Source organism: Ascaphus truei, chromosome 2 (assembly GCF_040206685.1).
Source record: "Ascaphus truei isolate aAscTru1 chromosome 2, aAscTru1.hap1, whole genome shotgun sequence".
Lineage (NCBI taxonomy): Eukaryota > Metazoa > Chordata > Amphibia > Anura > Ascaphidae > Ascaphus > Ascaphus truei.
In genome coordinates this window covers 451,121,256-451,136,567 of record NC_134484.1, presented here as the reverse complement: position 1 = coordinate 451,136,567, position 15,312 = coordinate 451,121,256, and the positions used below count along the sequence as shown (strand labels likewise).

The 15,312-nt window shown below is 49.8% G+C and overlaps 1 protein-coding gene across 4 annotated transcripts in view; it reads left to right on the top strand.

The window, feature by feature from the left end:
- The window catches only part of DLEC1 (DLEC1 cilia and flagella associated protein), a 139,819-nt gene that overhangs the window by 56,794 nt on the left and 67,713 nt on the right, over positions 1 to 15,312 (top strand). For all 4 annotated transcript variants that reach the window (XM_075587938.1, XM_075587939.1, XM_075587937.1 and 1 more), the window contains 3 exons: positions 3,057 to 3,249; positions 6,160 to 6,218; positions 8,064 to 8,238. In XM_075587938.1, the coding sequence (XP_075444053.1) occupies positions 3,057 to 3,249; positions 6,160 to 6,218; positions 8,064 to 8,238 (427 nt within the window). The remainder of the gene's footprint in view (positions 1 to 3,056; positions 3,250 to 6,159; positions 6,219 to 8,063; positions 8,239 to 15,312) is intronic.

The following is a 15,312-nucleotide window of genomic DNA, read 5'->3' as shown; positions in this document are numbered from 1 at the left end:
CACCACGTCTTCCATCTTGTTTGCAGAGGATGAAAAAAACTTTTTTTTTTTTTTTTTTTTTTTCAAAGTTCTTCAACCCGCAGACCCCCTAGTGCTCTGCCCGCATTCTCCACCATATGTGACAAACGGCTTACTCCGGGGCTCCGTCGTTTGTCCGGGACTGTTTAGAACACGGTCTTTTAGGGTAGGTTAAATGATGAGGCGTCACGTACTGTTCCTTTAAACAGGCTATGCCTGGTTTATTCAGTCCCAGGCACTGAGACTGCCACAGTGCATACAACAGAAAACAGATCAAAACAAAAGCTGCTCACCTGAGCGATAACTTAACTTAGATATCCCTGACTCAGGGTTGGACGTGGCTTTTCCACTTCCAACATCAAAACACGGTACTTTTGCAGTCTTACACAAATGAACAGAAAGATTGAACCTGTTTGGGGAAGAGGCTTCTCCCCTCTGTAGTTCAGCAGCCTTCCAGCCTCCTGGCTCTTGTGGGGAGACCAGAGCAAACAGGAAATCAGTCTTTCATACCTGATTCCTAATTAGCATGACAGGTGACAGAAATCAGGCAGCAGACAAACTCTGGTCTGGATCTCTCATCCCTCAGTTCCAGCGCTTGCCAAACTGTGGGATGGAGTGTATGTATTATAAGGCTGCACTCCCAGGCCAAACAGGATAGAAACTGTCTAGTATCCTGGGAGCCCTATATACGGAATTTATTACCATCCCCTGGTTTCTGTCACAATAGGTAAATGAACAGAGCAATTTATTATACCAATAAAGAAAAATAAAATTGCGTACATATGTACATCAACCTTTAAACATCCAAGTGCTAGAGTACTTTGATTAAAACTTTTGCTCCTCCGTTGGGAAAAACTAGAATCTTTCTCACCAAAGGTGGCTAGGACATACGCCATTAAATGTTTGGTCTTTAGCTGTTTGACACCGCTCGCCGTGGGGTGAAACACGCCAGTGCCTCGAGGAGATCCGCCTTCCATGCTCGGAGTCAATTACTTCCAGAGTCTCACCGATCGGCTCCTCTGCTGACGTCACCTCTAGTGTCCACTGCTATGGTGTCCCTGCTACGCCAAAATTGTCCAACGCGTTTCAAAACTCCTAATTGTGGGTTTCTTCGTCAGCCCATACAATAACCACACGCAATTGGATAAAACAGTATTTACTAAGCAGAATAATAATAACCTTTGCATAACCCTTAATACTTAAACAGCATGGCATTCCTCTGCATGCATAGCATCACATCAACACACATAAGTAAATGATTGCATCACTTTAGTGTCAGTCCTGATATCACCTTAGTCCTTGGTGTACCAATGCGCCAGGGCACTTAACCTCTCAGTGTCCACCAGCTATGAAGTTAGTGTGAGTGTGAGGGACAGCGCTTCCCTGTGTTGGGGCCCGTTGGTGCACTTATTATACTACCTCCCTGATCACTGATCCTGATCAGAATAATCCTTGGAACTCAGCAACACCGCACAGTGATCCCACGCCGCACTGCACTGCTCTCTGCAGGAATGGATACACACGCTGACTCCACAGGGGAGGGATCCCCAGCCGGATGATCCTTTGCAAACTGTCTCTGCTATGGAGTCAGATACTCTCTTAGCACTCAGGCTGCACTGGCATTCAAGCAATGTCCTGCAGCATAACTCTCTCTAATGCTATATGAAAGGGTCCCTGCATTAAGGCCTTCCCTATAGCAAGCACTCAGAACACATCTACAGTGACTCAGGGGACTAACTAAGCCATGGGGAATTAACCTCTGGCCTAATCCCTGGAGCACTGCTCCGTGGACAAACCTGCAGCTTCAGGCTTCTGGTCTTCACTGGCTGCTTCCTGTTCCAGCATACATTATTCTTTCCTGCTGTTCCAGCAGAATCCTGCAGCCCTACTGGCTCCCTGGTGTCAGGTGGTGTCACTGCCCCTGAGCATCATGGGGCTTGTAGTTATGTCTGCAGCCTTTAACATAGGGAGCATCATGCTCTCCCTCTAATGGCTGCCGCTCTGCACCTTGCACTCGTGCGCCCCCTGAAATGGCCGCCGCGGAGTTGCCCTGCTCATGCGCAACCTCCCAGGCACTCGGGCAGCTCCTCGCCACTTCCGTGCGTGCGCGCGCATACATCAAATATGGTGGCGCCCTGCGGAGGGAACCGCCAGCGACTCCGTCATCCTGCCGTACATCTCTGAGTGTAAGGAGGGGGAAACAGAAACGCGGGGAGACCGGAGGGTACCTGGCTACACTTACAATGCATCTGATCTCAGACGCGCTGTTAGAGAGGGTTGGGGTTCCTTACAATGCATCTGATATCAGACACGCTATTAGAGAGGGTTGGGGTTCCTTACAATGCATCTGATATCAGACGCACTATTAGAGAGGGTTGGGGTAACTTACAATGCATCAGATCTCAGACGTGCTATTAGAGAGGGTTGGGGTTCCTTACAATGCATCTGATATCAGACACGCTATTAGAGAGGGTTGGGGTAACTTACAATGCATCTGATCTCAGACACGCTATTAGAGAGGGTTGGGGGTTCCTTACAATGCATCTGATCTCAGACGCGCTATTAGAGAGGGTTGGGGTAACTTACAATGCATCAGATCTCAGACGCAATATTAGAGAGGGTTGGGATTCTGCAGAATTTCATATAATTGTAGGGTTCCTTAACCAAATAAAAAAGGTTAAAAGAAACACTGGTTCAGACCATTAAAATGGCGACATCCTTGGCTCAAAGCCTGCAGGTGCATCTTAGTTTCTAGTTATACACTGTGAGTAACAATGTAACCGCCAATATGCGTGGCGTCTAGGAGTTCCTTGAGCAGTGAAACATCCCTTTTCGGTCTGTACACTACTGTATAATTTCATCTATGAACAACTCTCGTTGCCCCACTGAAAAGTATCATAATCTATGATAAATCTATGCTTCTTCTGGATCGAGACCTTGGTAGTAGTATATTACTATCACAGTTTAGTAAATAATCGACTTCAAGGAAAACTGTGTTTGCTACCAGTCTCTTTATTGAACAAATATTTTATTTTCAGGCATGTGGAGCTTCCTTTCTACTGGCAGATAATGAAACCTAATTTACAAACTTTATTACCCGGAGAATCTGTGGATCTGGCAAAAATCGAGTACAACCCAGATACAAGAATGGTCTTCTCCATGAGCCCCGTCCATGGCGTTCTTCAACCTCACCAGGACCACATTTTCATTGTCACTTATATTCCCACAGAGGTATGGCGCTGGTCATCTAAAATCAATATACATGTCCTTTTACCAGATATTCAGTGGTAGCTTCACGCAAAAAAAAACAGGAAACATTGGGGAAATGATTATTTATTTAAATAGTACTGTATATTACATACTGTGACAACTCAGTCACTTTGCGGGGTCTTTTCTCTCACATTAAGGCAGGAAACGTAGGGTTCGCTTATCAGGTTTATTAACAAAAGGGCACAAAACGGAACAGGAACAACAACTAAATACCTAGCTCCCTCTGGGGCACTAACTAACCTCCTTGTCAGTTCATTAGCTACATATTGGAGAGCTAAGCTCTTTACCAATACTTAGCCCTTTTATCTCTGCAAGGGACACCGCTGAAGTCTCTCTCTGTGACACTCTCGGGCTGTGGTTTTTGTCCAACCGGTGTCCTTCCTGGTTAGGGTAAGGCTTAGTTCTGTCAGGCTGATGACTGCTATTTAAAGCCCTTGCAATCAGCAGTTAACAGACACACCCTAGCTGCTTGCTTAGCTAGGAGTTTAACCTTCTGATTGCTGGAGTGCACGCATACTGCATGCTCAGGGCGCGAACGCTGCAGCTGCCGGGCAGGTGGGCGCAGCTCAAGAAGTTAGCGCACCCCTGCAATATAGGGTACAAAATTAATTAGATTTGCTAAATACATGTAACGGGTATTCCCCCACCCAATCGCATATAGAGTGTATGTGAGGGGGAACCTATATGTTACCAGGTGTGGTGAAATATACCTGTCAGGCTCACAGGAGGCCTGAGCCTCCGCCAGTGAGAGCCTGGGGTGAATCCTCTGGAACGATCTTGCTTACAGCGCCTCCACCTGTGTAGGATTCTAGGAGTGTAGAATGTTCCCTACACAGGACCCACATACACAGTAAGCACATACACCAAATATATATGAGAACAGTTTACTGTATATGAAACATAACCATAACATCACATCATGTCATCAACAATATTTCAGTGTCACCCTGTAACACTGCTCCTCATGGGTGATAACCCCACGCCATATACCAAAGTCCCCTCCCACCCAAGTGTGGGACAGCACTGCCCACTAGATGAGATGAGGTTGGTGCACTTATAGATACCTGCCCGGGTAAACGTCCGCACCCGGGTGTAAAGACCTTCGAAAAGGGTCTGACGCAGGAACAGGAATCCGCCTCCGCGGTGTCCCATCTCCGTGTGAGGTGTCTCCCTCGTGGAGCGTCTCACCCGCAGAATGTCTCTTGCAGTAGAGCCTGTCTGAGGCCAGACGCAGGCCGCGTTCACTGCGTGCAACTGGCACCGGTGATATCACTTAAAACTGTGTGCTATAGAAAGCATAATGGTGTGTTTGTAATGGTGCTCCAAAAGTGCTGGGACTATATAGATGGAGGGGAATGTTGACTGGGTAATAACAATTTTTACTAATGTACTGTGCCTTTAAGTGGGCATAAGGTACCCTGAAGGTAGGAGTTGGTTGCCAAAGACAGCCCCCTCTTTCCTCATTAGGTAGCCCCAGGTATAGTACTCACTGTAGTTTTCTTCCCCAGTCTCTCCTCCAGAGCGTGCAGCTGTATAAGAGTGTAGATCCAAAGCCAGGGTGTGCAGCGCACAGCAAATAAGGAGGAGCAGGTCTTGCAGAAAAATAGTCCTTTATTTGTAACTCATGGTGTGGGACAACAGCAAACCTTCAACGCGTTTCGTTCAAGGAACTTATCAAGAAGTGCTGTTCATGTTAAAAACAACAATTTATATACAGCTGACTGCCCCATTTTCGCGCCAAATCGTGACGTCATAGAGTTTACCATAGAGATGCTGGCGCCGCGCGCATGCGCGAGAATAGCGATTTTTATTGGTTCAGACTTAACCTATGACGTCACGATTTGGCGCGAAAATGGGGCAGTCAGCTGTATATAAATTGTTGTTTTTAACATGAACAGCACTTCTTGATAAAGTTCCTTGAACGAAACGCGTTGAAGGTTTGCTGTTGTCCCACACCATGAGTTACAAATAAAGGACTATTTTTCTGCAAGACCTGCTCCTCCTTATTTGCTATAGAAAGCAACCCCCCCTGGCACGGAAAGGGGCCTTTCCTGAAACTGCCAAACTAACTGCTGTGCTGCACTGCAAAGCCACACTGTCTCTTCTTGTCAGAGCACACAGCACTGCAGCTGGGTCCCTGACTAGACTCACACTCAGCTAAGGGCAGGGTCCCTACCTAAGGGGCCGTCCCTATAAACTTACCCACTAAACCTAGTGGGGAGTGGGGCTTACCTGGGCCTGGGGTGTCTGTGGCCTAGTACAGCAGAGCACTGCTCTCTGTAAACTACCTTCCCCAATCTCTTCCTGGATCCAACTGACTCACTGCTCGCAACAATGTATATCTCTCTGCTCTGCAGAATCTCACTCTTACATTGGCTCCCTGGTGTCACCTGGGCACCAGCCCCTGGGGCTGCTGGGAACTGTAGTCCCTGGAGAGCCTTTCTATTATTGGGGCCGCGTTCGCTATGTTGGCTGCGCGTGTGCAATGCTGTAATGGCCACCACTGCTCTCTTCTGCGTATGCGCGATCTTGGGGAGTCCCTGCGCTACGGAGCACCATCTCTGCCCCTTCGCGCTCACTATAATGGCCGCCGCAACTCTTCTGCGCACGAGCGAACCTCCGCGCATGCACGAGCGCATCCAAGATGGCGGCACCCTGTTGTGTATGCCACCGGGAGCCCCCGTTCTCCTGCGGAGATAAGGGGGCCAGGGGGAAGCCTGCTACATACAATTAATATACATTTCTGTGGATAAAATTAATATCCAGTACTGAAGATAATAAAATATGTATATCTACGTTAGACACTAATAATCATTTATTCAGAATGTGTGCATATTTTGTTACAGCATTTCATGTTTCTCTTATCCGCAGCTGATGGATTATCACAGTGTCGCTCACATGGTATTGAGGGCCATCCCAGAACCTGTGAGGTAAGATGGGAAGTATTAATGCTGCTCAAGAAATTATCAAAAGAATATTTGGGTATTAATCAGCATTCAAGTAGTCTTGCAAAAGCTGCGATTATTTTATTTGTGCCGTTTTAGTGGTAGTATCTCGTTTAGTAGCATGATGCACATTTGCGGCAGATTTGAGGTAATTCTGTCCGGTGTTGAGTAAATGTGTTTCATAAACAAATGCAACTCCAAAATAGCACACATATCGGAGGAGATTTGCTAAGCAGCGATCCTGGCCACATCGGAAGATGCGACAAGGCGCTCCACCGTGGTCTAGAAGAAACCATTCTTACTTACGTATTTACTACTCCGTCTTATGGAGATCAGACTGTGTCTTGCGGAAATGCATGTAACTTGCTGGAAGGCATCTTTAAACTTAATTTAAATTGAAGTAAACACGATCATAAACAAGTTATTGTACTTTTACTGTGTATTGTAGTAGCGTTTGCAACCTGCAAATAAACCACTTTATTATACTATAATGTCGGGTGTAAGACTTTATTAGAACAGTGCAGATTTCCAGTTTCAAGTATATTGTAGTATACTATACTGTACTTCACTTTCACATACAATGTACTCAGGGTTGCCACCTTCTACAGAAGGCCAACCCGGAGGGAAAAAAATAAAAATCCCTTACTTGGTGTGGTGGTGCGGCGGCGTCTCCCGGCATCCTGCTGCAATTTCTCCCCCCAACTGCAGTGAAGCGTGGCGTTAAATGACAACCGGCCGTAGCGGCACGACGTCACGTAGCGTCCGGGTTGCCGTGGCAACACGGCGTTAATTTGACGCCCGCGCAGCCATCTTCACTGCAGTTGGAGGGGGAAATTGCAGCAGGCTAAGGAAGGACGCCGGAGACGCGGCTGCCGCACCTCGCCGCCACCCGGAGATTGAGGACGGCAACACGTAGCTCGAAATTCCCGAAACCCGGAGTCTCGGGGTCAAACCCGGCGAGGTGGCAGCCCTGAATATACTGTACAGTATATGACATATTATGTCACTTGAAGCAGGCTCTGGCCCGATGAGTTGGCTCTCTTCTTGCCCTCTATTCTGGAACACAGTAATCATTGCCCACTGTATGGATATTATTGGTGATCTCTGTCTCTGTTCTGTAGATCAGTGGTGCACAACCTTTTTTTTTTTTTTTAGCCGCGACCCCTACATTTAAATGTCCCCTCCAGAGGCACGGAGGGATACACTGGCTGCTGCGCTGCGGGGGTCCTTTGGCGAACCCCAGGAATTTGCCAACGACCCCCGAGTGGTCCGCGCGCCACTGCCCTAGACAGAAGTAGTACTATATCACACAGCTGGAAGTGTACAGGCACACAGACCAGGCAGGTTTGCTTTGCAGCTCATATATTTTGCGCACAAAGCCCAAAGATCAGAACAGTCAACAAATTCATTTTCAAAGAGAAAATGTAGCTTGCACTATTGGAGAAATATAAACCATTTGGTGGCAGAGGGGATGCTCACCACAGGGGCTAATCAGTTATTATATTATTTAAACTTTCGGTGCTGTTGGGGAAAAAATTGTTTTATGCGAACATCACCAACAATTGAAATAATTTCATCAGGGTGAGACGCCCCTCAGGCAGCAGGTAGTTTATATTTTTGCAATAGTTATAATATCTAATGCAGGGGTCGTCTCAACTCCAGTCCTCAAGGGGCCACCAACAGGTCAGGTTTTTAGGATATCCCTGCTTCAGCACAGGTGGCTCAGCCAGTGGCTCAGTCGAAGATTGACCTATTGGTGACCCTTGAGGACTGGCGTTGTCCCCCCCCGATCTAATGCATCGTTTGATTCTGCTTGACTTTTATGTACAGTGAAAAAAAGCCGCAGAGGAGCCTTTCCGAGCTAGAACCAGCACTAAATGATGTCATTGTTATGGATATTGAGCTAAAAGGGGCCACGGAGCCATTTCAGATATTGTTGGAGCCATATGCCATCATCATTCCCGGGGAAATCTTTACTGGCACAGCCATGAGAAGACCGTTTAAGGTCAGTTTACTTTTTCTGTCCTATCATTTTTAATTCATATCTCTCCCTACCAAACCAGGTCCTTTCTTTTAACTGCGGAACTGCATCATTATTCCACTTATGACCATGATTATATGTTTCGTTGTGAAATCTGACTGTAGCTATACTGCCATAACGACATTTTTTTCAGGATGAGTTTCTCCAAGTCGTTTTCTAACGGTGCCCTGATCATCATAACGTTGGAATTGCTGCAGCAGGTTTCTCCGGGTAGCCACAAGCTTCTTCACACTCACTCCTAAAGAAAGCAGCATTCCTTGTTTAGGCTGAGTCCATGGTAACTGCACCCGTGCGGAGGCGCGCTGAGGCTGAGGGAAAGAGGGTGCTTTCCCTGGCCTTAGTTCGCGCGCCGTCCGGGGGCATGTCGGGGGGGCGGGCCAGTGACGTCATGGAGCTGGTTCGCCCTCATTGGGCGAACCGCTCACGTGACCGGCCCTGCGCTCCCGTGAGCGGCAAAACTAAAAATTGTTTAAGTGGTACGCCTTAAGTGCGTAAGCCCCTGCTAAAGCCACTCTCATTGCGGCTGCTGGGGCTCATTGACAAGCGTCAGCGCGCCTCAGCACGGGTCAGCGCCTAAGCGCTGACCATGGACTCAGCCTTATACTGATAGGTGCTTGTGCTTTTAAAGGTTAGACCTATAGTTAGGCCTGTGTTTGCAAGGCTGTTAAATCCTAACTTGTGAAACAACAGTTATACTGTATAAAAAAGAAAAGTGGAGGATGTGTTGCTTGGGAGAGCGATTCGACTACATTACAGCTACAAATATATGTGGTCATAAATGGGACTGCACCTTTATAGCAGCAGTCCATAAAAAATACTTAATGCTCTACCCCCCCCCCACACACCCCCCCTCCCCCCATACACCCCCCTCCCCCCACACACCCCCAGTTTCATTGCTACTGGTTAAAATGAAACCTATAAATAAATGAACGGCATGTAATTTTCATAGCTCAGGTCAAATCTGCACACAGCAGAGGGACTTGCACAGCTACTGGACACAATGGTGAAGGTGCGACGTGCTTGAGACACACACACACCTCTCACCGCTCCATGCTGTTTCCTCCTCTAGTTGGCCCAACCCCCAGGCTCATGACACCTCATGGAGGAAGCTGCCCAGCCCCCTAGCAGCAGTCCTGCTCTCTCCCTGCTTGGAGTAATCCTGCAGATGCCCAAGCCGGCCAGATCACTATGTCCAGAGAGGTAATATCGGGCACATACATGTCCACTATTACTGTACCTCTAATTTTTTTACTGGCAACCCTATGCACTGCAGAGGGACTTACACAGCATGGAATTCAACTTGTCCATGTTGAGATAAATGGCCAAATAGATAAGCATCTGTGAGCAAATCGACTGCAAAATAAATAGCAAGAAAATGGTATTGTATAGAGAGCAAAATGGCAATGCACAGGTGCTGAGCACACTCGCATGGAAGTTTAGTGGTCCATGTTGCCAATTAAATCATTAACATAATTTTTTTGTCTCTATTATTTATTATGTTTATTATTTAATACAAGTAACCATACAACCGATTTTATGTCACATGAGGACAAGTGTCATCTGAAATCCCTTTCTGGGATACATTACTTAGTCCCCTTTAATAATCCCATTGCAATTACCACGCTGCATACTGTACATGGGAAAGTGGGAGTACTTTTCCTAGACCATAGATCCATCGTTTTAGTTACATTCCTGTCTTGAGCAGAAAACTCCCCACATTCTTTTAGAGGAGAACTAGCTGAGAGACCCGGCGTTGCCCGGGAGTACAATTTCCCACTCCCCCTGTCTGTTTCTCCACTCCCCCCACACTGTTTGTGTTCCCCCCCCCTGCGCAGCTCCGTTCCCCCCCCCCTACAGTGTTCTACACACACACAGGGTCCCCCACCACACACTGTCGCCCCCTCCCACACACACTGTCCCCCCCACACACACTGCCTCCCCACACACACACTGCCCCCCCACCACACACACACACTGCCCCCCCACCACACATACTGCCCCCCCCACACACACACTGCCCACCCACGCACACACACTGTGTCCCCTCGTCCCCCCCCACACACACACACTGTGTCCCCCCCCTCCCCCCCCACACACACACTGTGTCCCCCCTCCCCCCCCACACACACACTGTGTCTCCCCTTGCCCCCCCCCACACACACACTGTGTGTCCCCCTCCCTCAACACACACATACTGTGTCCCCCCCACCCCCCACACAAAGCCCACTCCCCTGTATTCTTCCGCGAGGAGCGGCGGGTGGGAGTGAAGTGACCGGAGGGAGGGGGGTTGGTGGGGGAGAGGTGAGGACGGCGCCGCTCCTCGGCGGGTGGGAGTGAAGTGACCGGAGGGAGGAGGGTTGGTGGTGGGGGAGGTGAGGACGGCGCGGTTGTGGCGTGACCGGGGGGTGGGGGGTTGGTGGTGGGGGAGAGGTGAGGCCTGCGCAGTAGTGGCGTGACCGGAGGGTGGGGGGTTGGTGGTGGGGGAGAGGTGAGGCCGAGGAGCGGCGGGTGGAAGTGGGGGGTGAGGAGTGTGAGCAGTGAGGGTTAGGTGCTGTGAAGCGTTCCCAAAGCTCAGTGAGGGCTGGGAGAGTGTGACAGTGGTGTCGGTGTGTTGGCCGCAGGCCAATGAGAGGTGTGCGGGGGCGGGCGGGCCGAGGGAGCCATCTCATTGGCCTGAGGCAGTGGTGTTGGTGTGTTGGCCGCAGGCCAATGAGAGGTGTGCGGGGCGGGCGGGCCAAGGGAGCCATCTCATTGGCCTGAGGCGGAGTGACGGGCCAAAGGTCCAATGTGATTGCCCCTAGACACAGGACAGACAGACAAACATACATACAACGGTTTGAGAAATATACATATAGACACAGGACAGACAGACAAACATACATACAACGGTTTGAGAAATATACATATAGATAATAATAGATAATGGGGTTGTCATGGAACAGGAATACCCCTGTATGCACTTCTCTTTCACACACCCCTTTCCTTGCAGCCGTGCTTGTCAGCTTATTAGTGCCAGCTGTATGTGTTTGGCTCTGCACACAAACACAGTGCTTGTGTGATAAATACAGTGCCATTCCCTCTCTCCCAGCAGCTTGCTGTATTAAAGATGCAACATTATTGCTACATGTTGTAGCTTCCCCAGACACTCCTGTGAGTTGCCATGGCAGCCCCAGCTTCTCTCTCAAATGGGCTAGTCTGCTTTCTCCCCCTCTGCTCTGCCCACAGATGGTCTGTCCCCAGACTATCTTACTACCATTTCCATTGCCATTTCCTTTCAACCACACCACTGGACAAGTGAGTACTTTGCTGTAACCCCTGTAATGGTGCTACAGGATTATCTTTTCACCTCCCTTTACTACTAAGCACACACAGAGATATTTAGACCTACACCTCTACACAAGAGACTGTTTTTCCCTGCTTTCTCCAAATAAAGTAAGAAAAGAAACAGACCTTGTCGTGCTTGGAAAAGAGGGCCGAGTTGACACTATCTGAGCTAAGTCATCCTACACGTGACCCTCTGGCTTCCAGAGTAGTGAAAAGATATCGTGTGCCTTACAGACACTTACAGGAGCTGCTACTCCAGACTCCATGATAAAACAGAGCAGTCTCTGCAGACAAAGGAAGCACCAGGTAGCTCAAACTGCACACAGCCTGCAGCCTTAACAGATAAGCAGCAGCCTACACTGCACAGCAGCCTTGCAACAAACAGTGCTTCTTACACAAACCTAACTGCCTTTTTCTCTGTCTGAGTTCACCCTCTGCACAGCCCCATAGTGAGGAGCCACCATCTCACCTACCCCTGCGCACGTCCCCACGGGTAGCGCCATCAAGGGCCACGCTACCGGACACCCGCCAGGACACGGGTCAGAGCCACCGGACACCTGTGAGTACAGCTACCCCTACGCTGCACGCTGCAGGACACCGCTCGGCATCATCTGAGACAGACGCCCATCGCTGACAAGGTAAAAGACCGCACACCACACGCATTGGCAAAAGGCCTACACACACCTACAGCATGGCAGAACTCAGAGCCTCACCAGACATCACGCAGGAAAGCGGTCACTCAGACACAGAGACCGCTGCGCAACTGCAACAGGCGCAGGCAGGCGCAAGGCCCAAACGGACAGTCACACTGACACAAAAGGCCCGCGAAAACTATGAGACTGACATTGAAGCGCACCGTGCTAAATTAGAGTTGGCCTGGGAAACCATCACACTTGGGATATGCAATGTCGCCGGCGCTGGTAACTATGTACAACAGCTCAAGCAGGCAATAACTCAATTGAAGATAGACCACTCGCGCTACCAAGCACTGTCACAGGCATATTTCACCTATCTAACAAGAGCTAACACGGAAGATAGCATTCGAGAGCGCGACCTTCAAAAGGCAATTGACCTAGAACGTGATGGCATCGTGCAAACCGCCATCACGGAAGCTGAGAATAAGAGAAAGGACCTTTTGCAGGAGACCGCATCACAGTGCTCCAGCGCATCCAGACACTCATCAAGGTCAGCAAGATCAGCGCAATCTCACGTGTCTAGCGCAAGCGCGAACGCTACCAAGGCGCGAGCCACCGCAGAGGCCGCACGTGCCAGGGCCGCATACGCTCAGAAAGAGGCAACCATGAAACTAGAAAGGGCCCGCTTAGAAGAGGAAGAGCAGACAGCCACTGCCACCTCGGCTGCCACCGCCGCTGCAGCCACTGCCACCGCTGCACGGAAAAGGGCAGAGGTGGACGCCAACCTAGAGGCCCTAAATCAAGAGAAGGAAGCCGCCGCCACCATAGCCCAAGCTGAAGTCTTAGAAGCAGCTGCGAGACAGGACGGCGGGGAGCTACCATACAAACGGATAGCCTCAGAGGATCCAATCCAACGCACTGAAGACTACGTAAGGAGCCTCTTCAATGTAAACACCAGCGCACCATCTCAACACGGATGGAGTGACTCCACAGACACCGAAGACTTGCTAGGCCCGCGAGGAGAAGATGCTGTTCCTTCAATGGTACACGCTGCCTGGGATAGCCACAGCCACAACAGTGATCCACATGCCAGCGCGCACACGGATGCACTACAACGGGCTCGCCATCCAGGTACACCCACACGGGAAAACACAGGCCCTCGTACCGACCAGCAGTAACCACGCATCCACGCCAAGGAAGAGGCGACCGCACGGACCCTCCCAGCAACTACCTCAGAACGGGACAAAGACGCCGATGCCTCAGGCCTGACAGACATAGACAAGTACATGATCCGGCGTGACCTAGTGCACGCAGGGCTCATCAGCTTCGACGACCGCCCTGAGAACTACCGGACGTGGAAGTTCACGTTCAAAGACGCAATCAACAGCTTGGACTTCTCAGCAAGGGAAGAGCTCAACCTGTTAGTCAAGTTCCTGGGGAACGAATCCAGGGAGCAAGCGAAGAGACTTCGGGCGGCAAACGCGCACCAACCCCAAGTAGGTCTTGACCTAGTGTGGGAAAGGCTGGAAGTGTCCAACGGCAGCCCCGAAGCGGTCAAGGATTCGCTCTTCAAAAGAATCGACAGCTTCCCCAGGATCACAACTAAAGACTACTCGAAGTTACGAGAGCTCGGGGACCTGCTGCAAGAAATGGAGTTCGTGAGGAAAGACCATTCCTTAATACTGCACCGACACACTTTATTCGAGCAAATACCCAGTATGTACCTGGCAGATACCTGGAATGCGCCGCTCCTCACCTCTGACAAGCCCCGTTGCATTTGCCTTCCCAGCCTGGGTTCATGCCTGGCTGACGGGCGGCTGATCTGTTAAATGATAATGATTAGGATTTAATAGGCTGCAATGCTTCGCGTGTCTACCAGATGGCATAAATTCATGAATTGTAATGCAGTATATATATATATACTGTGCAGTATTGCAGCCAGCGGAAATAAAATGCTTCAATCCCTGCTTGGAAAATACCTCAATGCACTCGGGCAGAAAACAGTCACAAACCTCAATACACCCGGGTATACCCGAATTCGTGGGACTAGCCGAGCTCGAATAAAGTGTGTCGCCAGTGTAGGTCTCAGCACCCTAGACTCAGCTCGTGGAGTGAGACCCATCCTGGAGAATCTACCCTACAACCTCCAAGAAAAATGGATCTCACAAGGCTCCAAATACAAAATTCGTGAGCTTCATCCGCGAAGCGGCAAGGACAAGGAACGATCCCAGTTTCATCCTAGGTGCGCAAACCACACACAGTGCAAGCAGCCTGAGGAATGAGAGACCCGTGGCGAGATACGGTAACACTCAAACACCCATCTCGGTCCGCAGGACGGACGTGCCTCCCACGACCCAAACTACTCCCGATCAGTCGGTTGCCGGAGACAAGGAACCGAGGGACCCAAACAAGGAATGTCCCATACACAAGAAGCCACACCCACTTAACGAGTGCTTTGGGTTCAGGATGAAGTCCCTGGAGGAACGCAAGAAGTTACTTGGAGAATTCAGAGTTTGCTTCAGGTGCTGCGGTTCCACAACTCACCTAGCCAGAGACTGTAAAGAAGAAATCAAATGTACGGTGTGCGAGAGTGACAAGCACGTGACATCGTTACACCCAGAGGCGTTGACACTCCACCAACTCCACAACCCATCCTCCGTAGCGGAGCATGGCGGGGAGAAAGAAGAAGGAGAACCAACATCCGTCACATCTCAGCGCACCGAGGTTTGCGGAAAGGAAGGTGACAAAATGTCCTGCTCAAAAATATGCCTTGTCGCAGTACATCCCCAGGGTCAACCTGAGAAGGCTATTCGGATGTACGCAATCCTCGACGACCAAAGCAACAGATCATTGGCGAAAACGAAGTTCTTCAACCTGTTCAACTTACAGGACAATGCCTCACCCTACACCCTCAGAACCTGCGCAGGGTCAACTGAGTCAACAGGGAGAAGAGCAAGCGGTTACGTCATACGTTCGGTGGATAGCAGAGTGAAGATAGCTCTCCCCACACTCATCGAGTGCAGCCACATGGCCACAAACAGGGACAAGATTCCCACACCGGACATGGCACGCCATTACC